At 36.1% G+C, this 23,017-nt stretch overlaps 1 protein-coding gene and 1 non-coding gene across 8 annotated transcripts in view; both read right to left on the reverse strand.

The window, feature by feature from the left end:
- CCDC91 (coiled-coil domain containing 91) overlaps window positions 1–23,017 on the reverse strand; it is a 331,386-nt gene that overhangs the window by 20,114 nt on the left and 288,255 nt on the right. For 2 of the 7 annotated variants that reach the window (XR_013364095.1, XR_013364092.1), the window contains one exon: window positions 13,904–14,228. The exons of 4 other annotated variants lie outside the window; for them this stretch is intronic. Coding sequence is in view for 1 of the 3 variants with exons in the window: in XM_077870588.1 (XP_077726714.1) it covers window positions 2,213–2,272 (60 nt within the window). In the remaining 2 variants the exon portion in view is untranslated. Of the gene's footprint in view, window positions 1–2,197; window positions 2,273–13,903; window positions 14,229–23,017 lie in introns of those variants that run through there. One more of the 7 variants, XM_077870588.1, reaches the window with a different exon arrangement.
- LOC144297775 (U6 spliceosomal RNA) lies at window positions 16,833–16,944 on the reverse strand. Its single transcript, XR_013364642.1, has one exon. It is a non-coding gene; the product is annotated as a U6 spliceosomal RNA (small nuclear RNA).

Below are 23,017 nucleotides of genomic sequence, written 5' to 3' on the forward strand. Positions count from 1 at the left end.
GATCTGTTTGCTCAGGTACTTTTTAATAACCAGTCCTCTGGTCATTCTTCTCTGTGCATTGCCACATCAGCTACTTATGCTTTTAAAAAATTACTCTTTAAATCCAAGCCACACCATGGAGATACAAAATTATCTCTCAAAAAGAATTATGCCCTTGTCTACAGATACCTTCTTCTCTAAGTGGAGAAGTGGCCCTGTACCAGTTACTATGGTGGCGAAATAAATTATCCTAAAACAACCATTTATTATGCTCATGAACTCTGTGTATTAGTGATCTGAATATGGTACAACTCTAACAGCTTGCCTTTGCTCCATAATATTTGGGATCTCAGCCAGAAGACCTGAAAGTTAGAAGCTAGAATCATCTGAGGGCTCACATCTGGTGGTTGATGCCGGCTGGAGGTTGGAAGTTTCAGCTCCTTTGCATGTGGGTTTTCCATGTGGTTCCTCCAAATAGGGTAGCCTGAATTTTGTCACAGCACAATGGTTAGATTATGCCAAAGGAGAAAAATGGGTAGGCGGAAGCCTTATTGCCTTGTTTGATCTAGCTCAAAATCACTCAGTGTCACATCCATGAGATTCAATTTGTTGAGGCAGGTACAAAGTTCAACCCCAGGTTCAAGATGAAGAGAAACAGACTCTGCTTGTTGACCATATAGCAAGAGAATGTTGGACTGGGAACATGGCTATGGTCATTTTTGAAAACTACAACCTGCCACAGGTCCTAATTAGGTACTATTGCTTAGCATTGTCAATTTCCTGAGGGTGTTAATCTTATCTCCAGTTCAGGTAACTGTTGAAGCAAGTCAATATTCACCTAAATTACAAGAGGCAATATGAGTCTCTGAATTGCAGTCAGAAAAAAGAACTTCAATCTTTCTGGTACTCTAAAGGCAGGGAAATGCACAGTTGAAAATGAAGAATATATGGAAGATGAAGCAAATACAAATAAAGATAATATATTTGAGAGGCAAATTATTTTCCACATCAGTCTTGTTTTCAATAAACCACTGGTGATTGGACTTGCTTTTTGTCTTAAAAAGACAGAACTTTAAGTTACATCACATGTTTCCCTGAGAAACATGCCCTTGCCTACACATATTATGCATGTGTCCCCACTGTCTTGGGGTGCTTTCTCAGCAAGGAGAAAACAAGGTGCACTCATTTTACCCTATTGACTTTACATAAATCCCATCCTTAATCTTGTGGCTTTATATTGTTCAGTGAGTTAAGCAGTGTGAAAATTCTCCTAAAGCCTCAGTGTAAATGTTTCTTTAATCCTATTAAAGCTACAAAACAGACCCAAATGAATGAGCAAGAAACTGAGCTAAAGAACTCTCTGACCTTCATGCCACTGTCAATCTTGGCATTGACTTCATTGGTCAGCATTTCCTTCTACTGTGGAATGGTTCAAATGGAAAAGCAAAACTTTAGCCTATTCTTGTCTAGAACACCCAAGTCAAACCTGTATGCCCCTACAGTCAAAGCTCTGGAGAGGATTCTGAATATATTTTAAAAAGAAAAAAAAAAAGGGTTGAAATATTAGACATGTAAAAAAGACACAAAACAACACAACTATCTATTTAAATTGGTTTTCTCTTCTTAAAGCTATGACACAATCGATATATTACATATTTAAATAAAAAGTATAAATCAGGAAGCAACATATTTCCCATTCTACCTCTGAGAGAAGACAATCACTTTTGTCTTTTACTTGTTTATATATATTTTCCAAGACAACATATATATAGAGAGAGATATAGCCAAATATATTTGAATATACAAGGTGATATTATTCAGGACATTTTATAGCCATATCAACAAATGTAGATATCAACAAAAGAATTAAATATTCTTTTAATGGATGTGCAGCATTCCACTGTAACATAATTCATTTAACCAGTCCTCTACTGATGGACATTTCAGTTGTTTCTAATTTTGAAACTATTCAAAACTTAAACTCCATTGTGTGATTATGTGCCATGACTGTGACAAAATCACAACTTTGCAGTTGATGAGGATTTACTGTTCACCTTTCTTTTGGAGCTTCCAAGGCAGTTGACAGGGAAGAGAAAGTAAAGACGTGGATATATAAGATGACACTCTACTTCACAAAACAGAGAAGTCAGGCAGTTAAAATGCGTTGGTAGTAACATTCAGGACTTTGGTTGTTAATGAGGCTCTTGGGAAAATATAAACACTCCTCTTGAATTCAAATCTCAAGCCTGCCCACCACATTCTTGTTTTCAGCCTGAGCTTCTGGCACTTGAGCCTGCAATTGAGGCCTTGCATCAGATGCCAAACTAAACATTTGGGAACAAGAACTGTAATAACCTCCTTTTTTGTTTGTTTGTTTTAAGTCATTTAAAAACATACAACATAAAGTAAAACAAAGAAAAATTAGGTCGGGGAAATAACTCTACAAAATAGAAAACTTGATAGCTTTCAAAGCATTTTCTTGGATATTCATTCATACATTATTTGGACTACAGAAGTAACTGTCAGGGTATATTACTATGGCCTTTGGAGCAGAGAAGGAAGGGGAGATATGAATTTCTTCACAGACATTAGTGAAAAATACAAAAAAATAAAATTACCTGAATGTACTGGATGATGGTAGAACAGAGAGTCATTCAAATTCACCTTCTACATCTTCAGGTCTAGCTAAGTTTGCACAATTGACTAATGGGCATCCTAGTGAGACTTCAACTGACTATGTCTGCTGTTGTTAATCATGAACTTTTTCATGTAGTTAAACCCTGCTTTACTCTCTGTTTTAAGAAGAGGAAAATAATTGCCTGCCCCTGAAGGCTTTCATATTAAACATGTCAAAGCACATTACTGATGATGTAAAAAGAACTCTACATATTTAGCATAAAATATTTCAGTCAGAAGCCTATTCTCTACTTAAAATGACAGATTGTTCTCAAAGGCCTAACAGAATCTGTATACTTATTAAAAGAACATGCTAGCATCTCCCCAATTAGTATCTAGAGCGCTATGTAAAGACTATGACAGGAGAGTGGTTCCCTTTGGGAGAGTAGTAGTGATGGAAAAGAGCCATGGGAAGGGGTGGGCTGAGATGTTGGCAATATTCTGCTTGACCTCAGTGCTGGTTACACAGGTGTGCTTTCTTTGTGAAAATCCATGGAGTGGTGGTCTTCTAGTTTATGTTAAACTAAAATAAAAAGTTCTTATAAAAGGAAGCAGCTAGTAGGTACAACCTCATGTATTATAGCTAATTTCTCTTGCTGCTTAAAATATATTAATAAGTTATTAATAATCAGTGCAACAAAATTTAAAAAAAGACGTTTCTATACTGATGAATTAGCTGGTTTTACACTACTGTGACTCACTCTGTTATGTATTTTCTAAATACAGATGTTTTCTTAGTATTTGAGAGTGAGACAATCAAGGGTTAACTTATGGGCTTTACTTATTTTCATGCACCTCAGTATAATGAGTACTATGTCTGAAAGAAAATACACAATTTCCTCTAAATAGTGACAGTAAAAACTTATTAAGCGGTTACAATGTGCCATGTGTCAGACACTAAGCAGAGTAGTTTACATTCTGGCTACCATTTAATCTTAAAAAAGCCAGTTTCTTTACTGCTGAGAAACACCATTCGAAGGAGGCACATTTTGAATACTCAATAACATTAGCTATTATTTGCACAGAACTTCTCTTCCTTTATAGTTTGCATGTTCTTTCATTTATTTAAACATAGCTGAGGATCAGTGATATGTTAGGCATGTTGTGATCTTAAGAATCTTGTGCTATTTCTCTAGCACATCTACTTGGGGGATTATGGAGGACTTTAGCTTTGCTAATAAAGTTTTAAATTTCTTTTAATTTCATAGCATATCTGGGACTTGACAAAGAAAAGCACAGAATGATCAAGGAAAGGCAGTACAAGGAATTTCTACACATTTCAACATTTTAAAATCATTAGCTCCTTTGTAAATGAGATTTATTTCCCAACCAATAACTATTCTGTGGTATCTATGTTCTTCAGTATCATACAATTTGGTATTTACTGATTTGCCAATTACTCCATGTTTTCACAATAAATCCAATTAATTCATAAACTTTATGGGAATGGGGGACATGATTTATATAGGGGCTAGCAAACTTTTTGGTAGAGAGCCAGATAGTAAATAATCCAGGCTTTTCAGACCATATGGTCTCTGTCACAATTACTCAACTCTGTTCTTGTAGGATATAAGCAGCCATAGGTAATACATAAACAAATGGATGTAGCTGTGTTCCAATAAAACTTTATTAAAAAAAAACACGTCAGCAAGCTGGCTTAGTCCCATTAATTATGTTTGGTCAACCGCCGCTTTATCCCACAATACCTTTTATAGTGCCAGATACCTGGCCTCACTAAACGCATCTTGCTTGACAGAGTCAATGACATTGGAAAAGAAAATGCAGGAATTGGGAAGAGAAATGGCATTAATTTTGAATTCTCCAAGAGGACATATCCATATTCCCTGTACATCTAACTAGAATGCATCTCTTCCACTCTTAAATCAGACTTGAGAACTAGAGAAAATATTCTTTCTACTAATATAATGAGTTTTCCCGTATTAGGAAAATAAAAATAAATTTGACAAAAATTTCAAATTGATTGAGGAGCATAAACTTGTTGCTTAGTGTGGTATCTTTTTCCTTGCAAGTAGAAAACACGTATTTGTAGAAAAGGTAGGAAAATCCACTGGAAAAAAGGACCTATTTGTAAAAGAATGCACCACAGAAACCCAGATACGGGTGGTCCAACTGGCAGAAGTGGTTGGCAGTGTGATTTAAAAAACAAGATTAACACAAGATGTTAAGTACTGAAATCCATCTAGTCACAAACATGTGTGTTTTTAATGACATTCAGAGCCATTCCGTAAAATGAAAGAATAGAAGTTAATTTATTTCATTGAAAACATTATGAAAAATCCTAGAATACCCTAGAACTAAGAACCTTTATTATTTTCTCATGGCTGAAAATCATGTTCATCTGCCAGTGACAAGTAACATTCATGGTTATGGTGGAGACAGAAGCCTGACAGCATCATGACAGCAAGAGACTACATCAACACATTTTTTTCAACATAAAGTTGACATATGAGATGCAGACACAGTGCAGGGGGTCTTTTATAAAAACAAAGAAACAAAGTAAGTACAGCTTTTCCTCAGACTCTACTGGACAGAATAACTATTTCAGTAAGAGGAATCACCCCAGGCTCAGACCTTGCTGTGACCTCCACTCTCATTTATTCAGCAGATATTTATTGAAGGACTATAAAATATCAAGGCACTGGTGTCTGCATTGGGACACATACCTTTTTTTTTTTTTTTCCTTTTTAAGCATGCTATTCTTCTTGGAGAGAAATAGAAAACATAATCTAAAACAGTAAATAAAATAATTTCAGCAAATGATTAAGTGCTAGGGGAAGAAAAGGCATTGGTGGTAGAGCATGGCCGGCAGAGAGAAAAACATGGAGTGATTAGATAGCCAGGGATGGACTTTCTGAAGAGGTAACATTTGGTAAACCTTTGGAAGATTTCAAGCATGGTAATGTGATGATCAGATTTATGCTTTGAGAAGATAGATCACTGGCTGCTGTATGAAAAATGCATTGCAGCAGGGTTAGGTGGCACAAAAGTAGAAACAAGTAGTTCTGGTAAAGATGCTGGTGGCTTGGTCTTATGACACAGTAGTGGATATGGCAATTGACTTAATATTTTGGACGTATATCTGACTCTCTGAAAGATGATGCTGGCTTGGTCTAGAGATGAATCACTGGGAAGATGATGATTAGTTGATGAATTCAGTATCATTCTAGAGTGTACTATTATTCAGTTTTGTTGGAACACTATGCAAGTTGTGGAAAGAGGACTTAAGGATTTTGATTTGAGTGACCGGTACCTTTTACTGAGATAATAAAGACTTTTGAAGGAGAACATCTGGCAGAGAATGGGTGGTAGAAATCAAGAAACCTACTTTAGACATACTAAGTCTTTATCCCCTGCCCATGCCCTCAAATTGAAGAGAAGGCTAGATATTGTGTTCTTCTAGGGAAAAATTATCCTCATATTAGCCAAAGGATTAAGCACATAATAGAGGTCCCATAATTACGTGATAAATTAACTTAGTAAACAAGTCATTATCCAACTATTTTTAGAAGTATAATTATGTGAAAAGAATTAGCAAGTTGGATAGGAAACATGAAAGGCTTTCAGGGAAACTATTTCTTATTTTCATTTCTTATCTAAAAACCAGTTTCTCCATACTTTTCAATTTCAACATTCAATTCTTGATGACAATCTTCCTTTCAATACTGGTACCTCTCCCTGCTGTTATAACTCTACTCTCAGAAGAGTACAAGAATAAGTACTGATACACTGCTGGAGTTTTCAAACTATTAGCAGTCTAGAAATATGAGAAGAGTTCTTGAGTCAATACACACAGATTTTTTACATCTAAGTGAAAATAATACTCCTTCACCAATAGTTTGGGCTAGAAGTAGCCTTGAAACATGAAAATATTATATTCATATTATATGAAATAGAACTTCTGTAATTTTGTGCTTCAGAGTCTTCTGTTTTTCCCCTTCTTATTCCCATTATTATCAGCCTTGAAGAGTCATCCAAATATTTTCACTTGGATAGTATCTAGCTAGCTATCATACATATCTTTTTATACAGATAAAAAGCATGCATATTTAAATAACATGCATATTTATACAATGATTATCTATATATATTAATGTTTAAAAAATAACAATAAAATAATTATATTAAAAAAACTCTAAGTCATTCACATCATTAACCAGAACTAAGCTCTATTAAACTGTGATTTAAAACTTCTATCTAGAGAAGAGCAGTCCCTTGCTCCTTAAAAACAATAAATAGCCTTCTACTTTCCTTGCAGGATGACACATATACCCTCACCACCCATTTACACATTTACATCCCACCACTAGGATTTATACCTCCCTTTTCAAGACCTGGCCCCCAGACCAATGCCATGGATCAAGTTACGTCAAAACTCAACCTGGGAAGTGCTGTCCCTGCTAAGGGAGGAAAGGGACTATACCTCAAAGGAACGGTAGGACTTAGTTGACATGTACCATCAGGAAGCAGGAGACTATATATGAGAAAGTGCTGGATCAAGAGGAGATAGAATATGAGTTTGGATAATGGAGATTATTGATATGGGAGCATTCTCTCACAAGATTTAATACCCTAGCTAGACTATATGAAATGCAGCTAAGACACTGCTATGATGGCTCTTGGAAGCATAATGGAAAGCAATGGTCCACATATCATGAAGTAGAAATACCGTAATTGCTATGGCAGATAGTCCAGGTGCTGTCACAGACTACACAGCCCAGAAGCTGCAAGCCTAAGAGAATGATGGAATAGTCTATGGAAGATACAGCTAGGACTCAACCTTGGAGATGATATCCTGTAATTCATTCTCTAGGACACAGAACACACTCTAAGTCAACAACCATTATAAGGACTTGTGTTTCTAAGAAGTAGAATTCATAGGTCCAGGAGCTAAGAGGTAGCAGAGTGGCTGTATTTATCATCATTCTTTTTTTGTTATTTAAGATATACTCATTTATTTGAGCAAGAGAAAGTGAGCACGAATGGGAGGAACAGAAGAAGGAGAGGGAGAAAGAGAATCTTAAGCGATTCCACGCTGAGTCCAGAGCCTGACATGGGGCTCAATCTCACACTCCTGAGATCATGACCTGAATGGAAACTGAGAGTTGGATGTTTAACTGACTGTGGCAACCAGGCGCCCCATCATCACTCTTAATAATTGACATGGAGAATCTGTGTTTCCCACTCCTGCAAACCCTAGGCTTTAGAGGTCCTGATTCCTAGAACAGTGATGATGTTCCACCAAAGGACATAAAATAAGTCTCACTAAACTTTAAGCTCTTACTGCTACCTGGTCACTTTGGGCTCCTCATGCCAAGAACTGTAGGCAGGAAAGAGGTTAGAGGTAACTGATCCTGATCAAAAAAGAGGAGATAGGAAATTGCACAATGGGGAGTGTAAAACTATGTTTGACATCCAGGTGACCCAGTAGGGCATCTCTTAGAACTCCTTTGCCTAATCTTTATGTAAACAGACAAGTTCAACAGCTGTGGCCTAAGAAACACATGGCAACAGCATCTTAGAGGTTTTATGGATGGGAGTCAGGTTTATTCGTCAGCAAGCCCCTAAAACAGTAGAGTTCAGCCAAGAGTAAGAGAGATCTAGAACAAAGAGTAGAGGAGGGAGATGAAAATTAGTTGTGGCCCTGAGACAGGCTAGAGCAGGGATTACAGCTCATCACACCAACTTTCCTTTAATAGGTTTCCCCACAAAGGAAGACCAAAAAACCAAACAGAATCCTCAAGAAACTGTTACAAGAACTTATTAAGTAATGGAAATGGAGTTGATTGGTACAAAAGATGAACTCTAGTGTACCACCCAGTACCTGCTTTTAGGACTAATGTACCGATTCCCCTAGTTGCTGAGATTGTTGGTGACTGGCAGGGCTCAGGTGAGTCCCTCTCAGGGAATTGTTTCCTTGGCCAAAGTCATGTCCTCTCCCTGAGAGACTCCTACATTCAGTGACTGGTCATTGTAAGACTATAGGAGTATAAAGATCCAGACCCCTTGCCTCAAGGGCTCTACAGAATTAGCTAAAGCCCTCATGCAACTGTATTGCAACTCCTCCCTTGCCCAATCCTATTTCCTTCTCCCTGCAGATACTGATCCTAAGGGCACTCCCTGATAAATTTCCAGCACAGAAATCTCAATCTCACAGTTTCTTTTGGGTGGCATCCGACTTCAGACAAATGGATAAGGCTGTACTAGTATCAGCTGATTGTCAGATCTGGATACAGTATAAAGAGATGAACTTCAAGAGCTCCAAGAGGCCAGGAAAACATTTTGTTTAGTGATAATAAGCACTTTCTGTCTCCTAAAAATGAATTCAGAAAAGTGGTGGGAGGGTAGGAAGACAACTGAAAAACATTCAAAATAGTTTTTAAGTCCCTTGGAAAAATATCTTTATAACTTAGGAAACTTATTTTAGTAAACAGAAGAATGTCATTGAGAAAACTGGTAGTGATTTTGGAGTCAGTTGTTTGGTTATCACTACTAGAGGGTGAGTGCTACTGGCATCTATTAGGTAGAGGCCAGGCATGATTTTGAACATCCAACAAGGACTGTACTGTCTCCAAAAACAAAGAATTACCTGGCCCAAAGGGTCAACACAGCCAACATTGAGAAACAAAGTATATTACATTCATCAGATCATTACATTCTTGGGATTATGGGATTAATTAGTATTTCTTCACTACAGATGGGGAAACTGAACTCAGTAAAGGAAGTTGATCCAAAAGATCCAAAGGAATGCTACCAGTAAAAATCAGTGTAGTAGTTCATTCTATTTCATGCAAATTTTTTTCTGATCCAGATGGCAGTCACTACCTAAACTTTTTATCTCCATTAATCTCTTTCCTACAAACCAAGAGATAGCATGCTTATTTATAAAGCTTGATGTGCAGGCTTACATCGGTCATTCACTGATAAATTCATCATATTCAGAAACTAAACCCTGAATTTGCATCAGAAAAAAAACCATTTCAAATTTACACATTCTGAATTTACATAACATTTATTCCCAAAGCTTTATTCAAATAAAGAATTTGTACATTGCATAGTACTACTAGTACTATATATATTTATATATATACTATCTATATTTACACATAGTATTAAAAAAATCTTTTTTTTAACCCGTAAGAGGCTCAGGAAATACTATCACCAATGATAATACATAGATCTGTCAAGAGGGAACATGGAGTCTGTTAAAATTGTTCTCTGTCTCAATTCTGCCATTTTCTAATGGTTTGACTTTGGACAAGTTACTTAGCCTTCCTCATAGCTTAAATTTTCTTACCTGTAAAGTAATAACTTACTATGAGGCTTGATTTAAGGATTAAATAGGATAATGCATATGAAACACAGTGACTGATAAACCATGCACACTGAATAAAATGGTAGTTGTCTTGAACATTTGTTGCTTTTTGGCGTCCAGCACCTATTTCTCCTTCTTCATGGCAACTTGAACTCCACTGGGGAATTAATTCTTACCCCTTGCATTTAGTATGGTGGATTGTAATTAGGTATCTTGCCCTCCTCTAGTCAAAGGGCAGGTATGTAACGCAAACCAACCCAATCAGATGCTCCCTCTCTGAAATTTATATACTGAGTGGAGAAACAACACAGAAAATGGTTAGTTCTGTCCACTCCTAGTAATGATACCCTGGCCTATTTATTTTTTCATTATAACAACATTGTTAACATGGATGCCTCTGAATTTCCAAAGGTGATTTACTTCTCTTGCCCATGTCCATGTCTGATATACAGCCTCCCATCAATTCTGCAAGCCTCTGATAATTTCAACAAAATCCCTTTTCCTAAAATTACCCTGATCCAGTTCTATTGCTTTGTAACCCACTGTATATACATACAGTAAGTAGCTATGTCTTACATCTGCATAAATTCTCTAATCTAATTAATGTTTAAAGTAAATGCAAGTAAGATTTAGTGACTTCTCTCTGCATTCAGAAGTCTGTTTTATCATTAATTTGCCTTTTAGTTTTAGCCCTAATACATATCCGCACACAGTGAAGTCTACATAGGAACTGAAGACTGTTTACCCAAAAGAAAATTCTGTGGAGCAAAGGTGCTGTTGAAGCAGTCATCTCTGTTTGCTCTCTGTTGGAGCACTTCTTGGTAGGGCTTCAAGAAATACAAGGAAGTGAAAAGAAACTGAATGTCTGATTGATGTCTGATTGCCTGAGTCCACAATTCTATAGGCTTACCTGAGATCTTAAATAAGCATCTTTTCAGATACAGAGGCTTTCATTATTTTTGGCTTTCCTTCTGTGTCTTGGATGTGGTTGCTCTTTGGGTATAGCTATGGGTCAGACTCTGTGTGGTAAATCTGAATCTGCAATTACTGGCATCAGGGTCAGAGGAGAGAAGTGTAGCACAGTGAAAGTGCATGTTTCTTAAACAAGGAAAGAAATGAATAATCACTTTGGTTTTTGCTTTACAGATGCTTTGATCCATTTCATTTTTCACTGGGGGAAGATAGAATGGCAATCTCTGAGTTACTTCAGCATTTACTTTCCGGAATAACTCTTTCAAGGCCATGGAATATCATGCCTCTATCATCTAGGCTGCAATATGAACAAGCCACTACGATGGCATTTCAGTGCAGGGTACAAAAATATGTTCTTTCTCATCACTTGTATACAAAACCCAGTGCTCTGCTAGTTTTGCCACATTTTAGAATAAATGATTCTAAAGGCAAACAGTAGCAATTTTTTGAGCAAGAAAATTTGGAAAAACTAAACGCATTTTTCTTTTTCCTAAACGCATATTTAAGAAAGTCAAAAACTCCCTGGGTCTTGAATAATTATGTCCAACTCCAGATTTTTGTGAAAAAATAGAAGGAAAGAAGAAGTCCATTAGCAGATACTAAAATGGGTAACAGTTCCTACTTCAGTACTAGTAAAGCAGCTTTTACCAATTATAATACGTACAGTTTAGGTTGTTCTATAGCACCATTATCAATCTGGCATTCTGTAGCAAGTTTCCAAAAACTATAATGGCAGATTAATTTATAGCTATAGAAAAGCTGCTCTTCTAAACTTCACTTAAGTACATTATCTGCCAGACAGGCCAGTTCTTCTTGATCTACATACTATAAATGAAATATATGCCTAAGAATCCTTTAAAGTGATATAAGCATTTCCATGCATAGTTTAATAATCAGTTCAAAACTTTCCTAAAAAGAAATTAATAGAAGGCATGGAACTATTTAGTGATTATAGAATATGTTCATTTTCCTAGGAAATACTTTAACATCTGGTGGTAAAGAAGCAACTGATTCAGAGTGGTCTTTGATTATTCTTTCTTCTTAGGTGTATGCTCTCTTTTCTCAACCTACTAGTGAGTAATTCTACATTTTATGAAGTCTACGGACCTTGATTGTAAGGGATTTATTTGTATTATGGATTGTCCTGAACACATAACAGAGTTCATCAATTAAAGATTCCTAAAGTGGCAGTTTCAATATCATGTCTTATGGCAGTATCTTTAATCTTAATAAACATTCAAATGCCATCAATTACTTCAGTAATTTAAACCATAACCTAATTTCACAATTTATAGCCTAGTTTAACACATACTATGAGATTTAGAATGTGTTCATTTCAATCATGAACAGAGGGAGTGTCTTTGTTTTTCTTTTCCTTCCTTTCTTTTTTTTTTTTCTTTCTTTCTTTCTTTCTTTCTTTCTTTCTTTCTTTCTTTCTTTCCTCTTTCTTTTTTTCTTTCTTTCTTTCTTCTTTCTTTCTTTTTCTTTCTTTCTTTTTTCTTTCTTTCTTTCCTCTTTCTTTCTTTCCTCTTTCTTTCTTTCTTTCTTTCTTTCTTTCTTTCTTTTCTTTCTTCTTTCTTCTTTCTTCTTTTTCTTTATTTTTATTTATTTATTCTTGAGAGACAGAGACAGACCAAAGCAGTCTCTATGCAGGGAGCCTGACATGGGACTCGATCCTGGGCTGAAGGTGGTGCTAAACTGCTGAGCCACACAGGCTGCCCGAGGGAGTGTTTTTCAATGTGAAGCTGTGCCTATATATTTATTCATTCACTTCCTACGGGGAGCAGAAGAATGAGGTATCTCAGTGATTCCCACTCTTCCTTACATAAAACTCTACTAGCTCCTTCTCACCAGAGGCCAGATGAATGCTATCTACTTATTAAATTACAAGATTCACCCAGATATAAGATATAGCCAGCTACTCTATATAGGTAGGGTTTTTTGGTTATAAGCAATAGAACTGGATTAGGCTAACTGTAGGAAAAGAGATTTTGTTGAAAGGGTATCAGAGGCTTGTTTAACTGATGGGAGGCTGTACACCAAATATGGAAATGGACAAGTGAAGCTTTTCCTCCTTGTGTAAAACTGACATTTTTCAGTTCAAACACATTATGCTAACACACTCACTGCCTTACATATTTTATACTATTGAGAGTTTTCTTTATCCTTAGTTTGATTAAATCAAACTTTATTATAGCTAAAGAAAAGTATGAGATAGTATCACACTTTTTTCAATTTTTTTAAAATTAAAATTTAATTTGCCAACAAATAGTATAACACCCAGTGCTCATCCCATCAAGTGCCCTCCTTAGTGCCCATCACCTCCTTAGTGCCCATTACACCCAATGATGACTGCCCATCATTCCATCTCTCCATCCACCTCTCCTTCCACTACCCTTTGTTTCCTAGAGTTAGGAGTCTCTCCTGGTTTGTCTTCCTCTCTAATTTTTCTTCACTCACTTTCCCTCCTTTCCCTTATAGTCTCTTTCATACTTTTAAAAATACGATTTCACTGAAATATTGCTGGGTGCCAATCCTTTATAGAGGATGGTCCTCCATCATAATGCTGCTGAGAAATTACATTCAGTTCAAGTGACTAATTCTTCTGAATATATCATCTCTGTGGTGTAAACTTGGAAGACAGGCAATATTGTTATAACAGCTTATCTGGGATAACAATTTAAGGTCTTTAAAAATAATGGGGGATAGCTTGCAGGAGTCTATACTCGACTTATGGACTACTGAATATTTAAAAGTGTGGACTTACGGAATTCTGCCTTCATTTAAGAAGAATGGACAAAAGAATGTCATGTCTTACAGATAATTCACAGATGACAAAAAAGAAAATAATTAAAAATAATTCCCCAAAAGGAATTAAGGCAATTTATATATTTAAAAACAGTTAAGTCAAAACAAATCACTCTAGGGGCCTCTAGTCTTTACCTGGTGTTCAAATAAGTGACATCCATTTCTGATTCTGAATTGTATGTTCATATTGTTGATGCCACTTGTGATTTGATGCTTGGCATTTTCCTCTATATTTTTACTTATGCAAATCCCAACCCTTCTTCTCAGTCAGAAGTGTGTTCAGCTGTGAGTACAGAAATCTGGCAAACAGTGGCTTGAAGAAGAATTTATTATTAGATGCACGATAGCTTCTGGGAGTAAGCAGTCCAGGAACCAGACTATTTTCCTAAAATAGCATATATATATATTTTTCTCTTTGGTCATAAGATGGCTGTTGCACCTTCTGGCATCAATTTGTGTTCTAGATAGGAAAGACAAAGAAAGAGAAGCAAAACACATTTGCCAGAGGAGTCTGTCCACTTTTACCAGAAAAAGAGCTTTCTCAGAAGCCTCTCTCAATCGTCTCTCTTTGACACCTCAATGGCTAGAACTGGCTTATGTGGCCACCAAAGGCTGACAAGGAGTTTGAGGAATGCCTGTTTGTAACTGTGTATATTGCTACCTTTAAAAACCCCGGGATTCTATTAGTGGGGCAGAAGGAGAGACTTCATATTATGTAGGCAATTAGCACTGTTTGCCACAATTCTCAATGCTAGATGAAAAACTACGGGTTTTTACAGTCTGCCCTGTTTCTTCATGTTCCTTTCTCTAAATGCTCAGAGCAACGATAAGCTGAGTCACATATTACAACAGTCATATGCTGTTCTGTACAATGCACATACATATGTATGTGTGTGTATATATATATAGACTCACCATCCCATAATTCCTTAAAAATGAGTCAAATTTTATAATTCTTTTGTACTATATAAATATATTTGATTTATTGATGATTTTACTCATGAATTGATCTCAATCCTGCTCTTTAGAAAAGTAAATAATAGCTTATCATTGTTGCTCTAAAAGTGAGTTCATTCTTGACTACTCCCTAAGCAATCTGGCTGTTCTCTGAATTGTTTTAAGTCTTACTGGCTCTCTACTACATTCCCTAAGCTTATAGCTTTCCTAACAATATTACAACAATAAAACCAAACAAATGAGACAAACACCATCCTGCATTTTATCAAAGATCTTTACGGAGTGAGGTATATTTTAAAATAACTGTCATTTAGCACTGAAATAGCTGTGGTATAAATCAGTTATGACAACCATTTTGCATCTCTTTCCATCTTGACTTTCCCTCTCAAATGTGTTTTCCAGTTAGGAGAAATGAAACAGACTAAATGCAGAGTCTTCAAGAAACAGTGAAACTTTCTTAACAGGTAAAAAGTGCTCCCCCATCAGTACACTGTCCCTTTTGAAAATATCTTTATAGTTAACTTTTCTTAGACATAAATGTGGAGAAAACCAGTGGTCTAAAATGGAAGCTCTACAGCCCAAAGAAATGGTTACTTATTAATTTATGAACATATATTACATTTTTCTACTAATATGTTATACATGTTATAAAACGTACTATTTAAAAAGTGAGACTAATGTAATTGAATGATGCTTCATTATATTTGAAAAATCTTGGGTTAGTACTTTGTGATACAGAAATTTGGCTCTAGATGTAGTTTATCACTGGGTTTTGATGGCTGTAAGAGCTGAAAAAGATATCTCAAAATAATATGTAGGTGAAATCTGAAACATGGCAGAGTTAGTTCCACTTATTCAATCATGAGGCTCATTCTTCAATTTCACCTGTAGGTCAAGTTTAGTGAAATTTTGAAAACATTGACTTGAGTGCTATGTGACACTAAAAATCTGTGAAGAAATTGCAGTGTTTTTACAGTTAGGTTTGGTGTTTTCAGGAGATGAGAGAAGAAACAGGAGGCCAGATGATGGAGAGCCCTATAGGCCACTGCAATGACTCCAGGTCCTCTGAGTGACACGAGATCATTTCAAGGTTTTATGTAAAGAAGTGATATAATCTGATTGAAGTCTGAAAAATGACTTTGCAGTGCAAGAGTAGAAGTAAAGATGCTAGTTAGGGGTTTTTGTAGAAGTCCAGGCAAAAGCTGATGGTGGCTTAGACACTTGTAGTAGTCAGAATCTGGGTATATTTTAAAGATAGATTTCCCTATACAATAGATATAGGGAGAGAGAATTAATTCTTAAAGTTTTAGCTTGGATATCAATACACTGGGAAGGGTTCTCTGATCCACTAGGACTTCATTAGGTCCCCATTGCTTCTATAGCACCCTGTCCCACTTCTCTCTTAGCATTCCTACATGTGTGGCAAGTTCTGTTTTTTTCCTATATCCTTATTAGACTATAATCCTTGGCACTGTTGGAATTATATCTACCTTATTTATAGTATATACTTTGTATATAAATGTTGAATAGGCATTTGTTAATGAGTGAATAGAATACATAAAATCATTACAACAGAACTCTCAAGAACTGTTGTCAATAAAAATACTGGGAATTTTTTTTCTTGGTATAAGACTGTATTTTTCAAGAGTGCTACATCACCATTCTATAAAATAGTTCATAATCACTTTTATTTTATTAAGAACTATTGTAGTAAAATAATTGTGTGTGTATATATATGTGTGTATGTGTATATATATGCATATATATATATATAATAAGATTTTATTTATTTGAGACAGAATGATTTGAGAAGAAGGGCAGAGGGGGAAGGGAAGGGAGGGAGAGAGAGAGAGACAAAGAGAGAGAGAGACAGAAAGAGAGAGAGAGAGAAAAGCAGACTCCCCTCTCAGCAGGGATCCTGACAGGAAGTTCAATCCCAGGACCCTGGGCCAAAGGCAGAGGCTTAACCAGCTGAGCCACCCAAGCACCCCAGTATTAGTACATTCTTAAGCAAATGGTAGTAGCCCTTAAAAGACTTTATCAAGGGCATCTAGTATTTTTCATAGCCTAATGCATGAAAAAAGTTTTAAGAACATGAAGTATATATGAGAATTGCTATGACCTGATTTTATTTTATGTGTCATCCTTGTGCAGAGGCCATGCTAAACTTCTCTGTATCATTCCAATTTTAGTATATATGCTGCCGAAAAAGTGAGAACTGACTGATTTTATTTAAAACACGAACCAGACTGTATCCTATTAGACACTAATAGGTTGAGTGTAAAAATAATACAATTACAGCTTCAGGAATGGGAGTTGGGAACATTCCTGTCTTGACTATTGATAATGCAGTTCAAATCTCTATAGAACAGATTTCCTGACAATCTTTTGTTAAGTTCTTCCTTAGTTTTGTAAATCGGAGTAAAAGTTCTTGAACTAGAGCTTTAAGCCTAAAGCAAATGAGTAGCACAGCTTTTCATGATCAAAACCTGGTAACAGTATCCATTAATTAATTTAGCTCTTCACATACCCTTTGTGCTTGCTATGTATGAGCCTAAAGAAAGAACTAATACCTTATCACTAAAACTATTTTTGTTAGAAATCTTGAAGCAAAAAAGAGAAGTATCTAAAATGAGCAGAAGCCCCATGAAACACTGGGTGTCATATATTCTGTGTTAAAATTCCTCTGCATTATCTGCTTAGAAGTGAATTACAAGTATACTTAGCCAATGGTGTCTATCTCTTAAGTTTCTCAGGGTGGTTTTACCATGGTGAATTTACTGCATTGAAGGATTAGTTTTTAACTGTGTAAGTACAGACCTCAGATTTGTCAAAATACTAAGCACAGATCTTTCTCTCAAAAGACTTGCAGTAACTCAAATTCACAATACAGTCTATAAACTTCCCTAATGTTTAAACAAATCACAATCAGAGAGCTGCCTAATAAGCAGAGGGTCTGAGCAAATGGAGTTAGATTACATAAATGTTTAATGGCATTTCTTCATTTATGAAACAAAATTTTCTTGAATATCTGCTATGTGCCAAGTTTATTCTGAGATACTGAGAACACAGTGGTGAACAAAACAGACAAGGTTCTTTCTCTTTTGGAGCTTATACTTTAGTGAGGGAGACAGGCAATTAGCATGGGTTTTTGGTCTATTTTTTTTAATTGATGCATTCCTAGTACATAGAGTACTGCCTTGTACATACTAGGTGTCTGATGATATTTAATGAATGCATAAATAATGCAATACAAACAAAATAGTTTCAGAAAATGATATGGACTAAGAAGAAAATAAATGGGGTCACAATATGAAAAAGTAAGGTTAGTAGGAGAGAGGATAGCTTACCTAGATTAGTTTGTGTAGAGACTAAATTACTATTTGGCAACTGTTAACCCATTCTTTTCCCCCACTTCCATGGGAAGATTAGTTTTCTACTCCATTGATGTTGAATTTGACTGTGCAACATGCTTGGCCTCATGGTGGGTAGAATGTACTTCTCTGCCTTTTGACCTTGGGCTTGGCCATATAAGACTTGCTTTCAACCACAATCAGAGGTGACAGAATCAGAAACTTGCAGTATTCATGTGTTTGGGTTTTTCCGCTTGCACTTCTGCCTCTGACATAAGAAGAACATGAGTTGGATAGCCCATCATAGATACCCTATGAGTTTTGGAAATCTGTTCAAGTGGTTTAATTTCTTTTTTTTTAATATTTTATTTATTTATTCATGAGAAACACACAGAGAGAGAGGCAGAGACACAGGCAGAGGGAGAAGCAGGCTCCATGCAGGGAGCCCAATGTGGGACTCGATCCCGGGTCTGCAGGATCATGCCCTGGGCTGAAGGCAGGTGCTAAGCCGCTGAGCCACCCAGGCTGCCCAGTGGTTTAATTTCTTTCACTAAATTCAAAAGCTTTGATTCTTGAATATCTATGTTATTTTCATTAATCTGTTGACTACTAATGTCAGGGTCTTAAATATAAAAGAAATATGAGTAAGCAAGTTGCATTTTGGTGGAAGAGGTGAAAGGAAGGAAATTTTACTAACTATGAAAGTACACAATAAAAAAGGTAGATGTAAAAGTTCTTTTTTATTAACAGAATTTTTTAGTAATTTAACCACTAAAATCAACTAAGAGCAGAAGGAGAGCATGTTTGTTTAGTCCAGTGGCTAAGCTCCACCCCAGACAAGATATTTTCATTTTCAACACATGATACATAAGAAAAGGAAAATGTGAACCACAGGAATGGAATAAATATTGAGGACAAAAGCAAAGTGTTGAATATATTATAGTCACACTAAATCTTAAATGAATAAGCACTCTAAACTATAAAGGAAAAACTAAGCATCAAAGTTATTTTATATGCCAAATGTCCCCACAGATGAATAAAAAGCAGACATTAAAATTCTTGTAAAATGGCAAAGAAACTATGATTAATATGTTCCTGGTACAAGGTAATGATCATATTATACATGCAAAACATATGAAAATATGAAAAAAATTTGGTGACAAGAATAGTGTGATCATTTAATGAATCAATCCCAATGTACACTGAATGTTAGATATAGGATTTATCCTAAAATATTGTACTTCTATTCAAATGTTCAGAAAATTATCTACATTGGAAAACATTATCTGGAAAAGACTCAAGTGGATTGGAGGGATCTAACTTTGAAACTTACTAGCATAATAATGCTCTGACTGGCAGCCAGATTTTGAGCAGCCATAATCTTTGATAGCCCAGAATCTTAAAGAAAGATAGAAGTAAACAGGACCAGTGAAAATAGAGACAACAAAACCTATACACTTACTACGTAGTTAAGGATCAAAGGCTCTTTTTTCAGACTTAGAACATGTGTAACTTAATTTGATAAAAAGTACTTTGCTATATAGTTTCTTATGATTTCTTCAATTTTAATTTGGAGTTGAAAAAATAGCAGAGGTCAGATCTGAAAGCAAGAAAATGGAGAGGCTGTAGAAGAAAGAGATCCACCAATATGAGGATGATGTAAATACTGAGAACAAAGATGTTTTTGAGGACACCAGACACAACTGAAACTTAATCTAGGTGAATTCAGTAAAAAGACAAGTTAATCAAGTCCTTTTTATTTTAGGAATCTTTGTGGCTATCACTCTATGAAAATAAGTGCTATGACTAATGTATGTAAGATGTCCCTAAATTATGAAAGATAAAATTGTTGGTTACTCAAGAACAACCACTTACTTATTAAATCTTAAAAACAAATCTATATATACCTTCTAAAACTATCTATTTTTAGCATAAGAAAACCTTATCTATCCAAAATACTTCATATCCTCTGAACAGTATCACATCATTTGGGCTTAACTGTAAAAACGTCAGATTATTTGAGAAAGTCTGAAATTGTGGTGGCCAAGTGGCAAATTTTCTACAAGATGTCTGATGAACCTGGCGACTGCTAAAGTACTGTTTTAGTAAGAATGAAACCCATGTAGTTTGACTTCAAAGGATCAGATTTAGAATTAGCTATGAGACTAAAAGGCTGGAAAAATATTTCTACAGTAACTATAGCAACTTGGAAAAAATTCCCAAAATATGTAGTGGCCATTTGTAATGTTCCCTGATTTTTGATACCCTTCCTGTGTTTGATGAATTTCTAGCCTTATGAGGTATGACTCCCCTAGGTGAAACCCAGAAAACATAGTTATCTATTCTGCTCTACTCCGAAGGCTCTGCTAATCAGAGTCAAGTGGATGGACTTTGATTCAGCAAAATGAGAGGAAGGAAGCTCTGTGTAACATCCATTTTGCTCATAAAGATGAGATACATTCAACTCTTGGCTACTGAAATGGTTGTATTGGCAACGGGCTCTTCTAGTTCTTGATGAGAATGTCCCAGCAAAGGGGGATTTATCTCTAAGCAAGTTTTGTGGTATAGTTTAAGCATTGTTTCTAGAAGCTTAACCTTGATCCTGATTCTCCAGCTCTCAACAATTTGGTCAGATACTCAATTTCCTTTTAATAAGCTTTTTAACTCTTAACTAGCCAACTTCTGCTGCTTAAAAGAAAAGCTCTGGTTAATACTAAATTGCAACTAAGAAGTGGCTGAAGGCAATTTAGCCTCAGGAAAATCAGAAAGATCTATGGTTAGTTCTGGCTCTCTAAGGGCTGATGGCTCTAAAATCCCAGATGGTTTCTGAAAGAAAGAAAAAAAAAAGTAAAATCTGGCAGCCTGCAGTACCAAAGCAACACATTATTAACTATGGTCACTTGAAATGAAGTGACCAATGAAAGCAAGACTTCAGAAGATCCAGTGGCTACTAACATGGAACAACAATATAAAGAGTAATGAAGACAAATGATGTGCTTTTAATTCCACAGCACAGCTTATAAAGAGATAATGAGATGTTCGTAATTCCAAATTCTCGGTTCAAAGCAAAAATCACAGCCAAGAGCTATCCCTTAGTGTCCCAGGGAGGGAAAAGCCAGCATCAGTGAACAACACTGACTACCTTTTATAGACCAGGAGTGCTCATAGGTAACACTGCCTTCAATGTAGATAATGGGATGCTAAGGTGGCTGACATCAGGCAGAAACACTTATAATGCAAGAAGTAGGAGGAAAAGGTTATTGCATTTGCTAGGAGAGTTGAGTTGTAATCAGAATGCTCTGGTCTAAACTGACCACTTTGGTTACTTGATCAAATGACCCATAAAACAGGCATCCAAATTCCAACTTAATAAATTATAAGATATCTGGGTTTAATGAAGAGAGGCTGGACTCCAGCCTCTACAACAAAAATTTTTAATGTCTTTTCCAATTTCTAGTCCTAAGTCACTTCGTAGACTTTTTGAGTGGAGAAGAGAGTGCAAGTTCCTGAAGACATGCATTGTAATGACAGGACAGATGTAAACTGTAAACTTTCAGCTTGGCCTCTCCCTTCAAGGTAACTGCATTGAAGAAATGGAAATACCAGGTCTTTGGGGTACTGTTGTAGAATATTTCTGAACTAACTCTAAAGAATGGGGGACCCAGAATACCACTCTGACTACTGGTCACAAAGGATGATTGTGGGAATCAAATGATAAATGGAATTTTAACCTGAATCTGCCTCACATCCAACCTACTAGGACCTTAAACACAGAGCGTATATAGCTGGTACTAGAGAAGGAGAGGAGATTACTGAGGCTTAATCAGATAGTGGTTTCATATGCAGCTACTACTGCAGATGTGCATTCTTTACTAGCACTCAGCACCAGGTATATGACTATTCATCTGCACATGATTTTTTCCTTCTTTCCCAATAGAGAGAGAACACCTGTAAGAGCTGTTTTCATAGAGCAATAAATCATTTCATCTTAGGGCTATACAAATTACTTGGTTCTGAACCACAGTATATTTCACAAAGACAATTACTGTCTCACCAAGACATGGGACAACGACAATGACAACATTATGTCTCCAGGACCCGAAAGCAGGAAGTAAACATTCAAGATCCTTTGTACAGATACATAAAACATAGCTATAAGTTCAGTATAAGTTCAGTAAGGTGGGAGATACATCATATGAAAATACAAGAGCATCATCTCAGTAAAGTTTCTGAGGGCCCAGTGATCTTGAGCATATCAGGATAACCTCTGCAAAGTTAGATAACTAACTGTACCTTGGACCTCCTGCCATTAAGAAAGAGGCACAGTGGTATGTGGGTCTTTTTGAAAATAATATATATCTCATTGGGAATCTTGCTTTGATCTATTTTTGAAGTGACCTGAAAACCTCTAGCTTTGATTGAGGACAAAAGGAAAAGGGAGACTTCCTAGTTAATCTGGGCTACAGAGCATATACTTGGCCTTTGTGACCAACAGATTCAATGGATTTAGAATGATTATTATTTTATCAGAATTCTAGATGAAGCCTGTGACAAGTTCTGATCAAGGAATACCAGCAGAGATCTCTAAGGTTTTCAAGCAAAGCCATCTGGCAGGAAACTTGTTCCTTTGAAAGGGAGCATTTAGTTTATTACTGAGTGCCTATCACAGTCTGTATATTGGACTGTGGAAAAAAATAAATGTGACCTGATCTGCCCTAAATGAACTTGGTTTAGCTGATTCACTGAACTATTAAATCAGTTGTGCTCAGTAGGAAGCTATATTAAATGATGTGACATATATGGAATGAGACTTGAGAAAGAAACAGCAGATGTTACATGATCAGATCACTCATATTCAGCTATACTTGCCTTGTGGTTAGTTGCTGCAAGAGACTTTAGGCCATTCCCTTTAAGAACACATTTTGTTTTTATAAGGGAT

Source organism: Canis aureus, chromosome 25, assembly GCF_053574225.1.
Source record: "Canis aureus isolate CA01 chromosome 25, VMU_Caureus_v.1.0, whole genome shotgun sequence".
Classification (NCBI taxonomy): domain Eukaryota; kingdom Metazoa; phylum Chordata; class Mammalia; order Carnivora; family Canidae; genus Canis; species Canis aureus.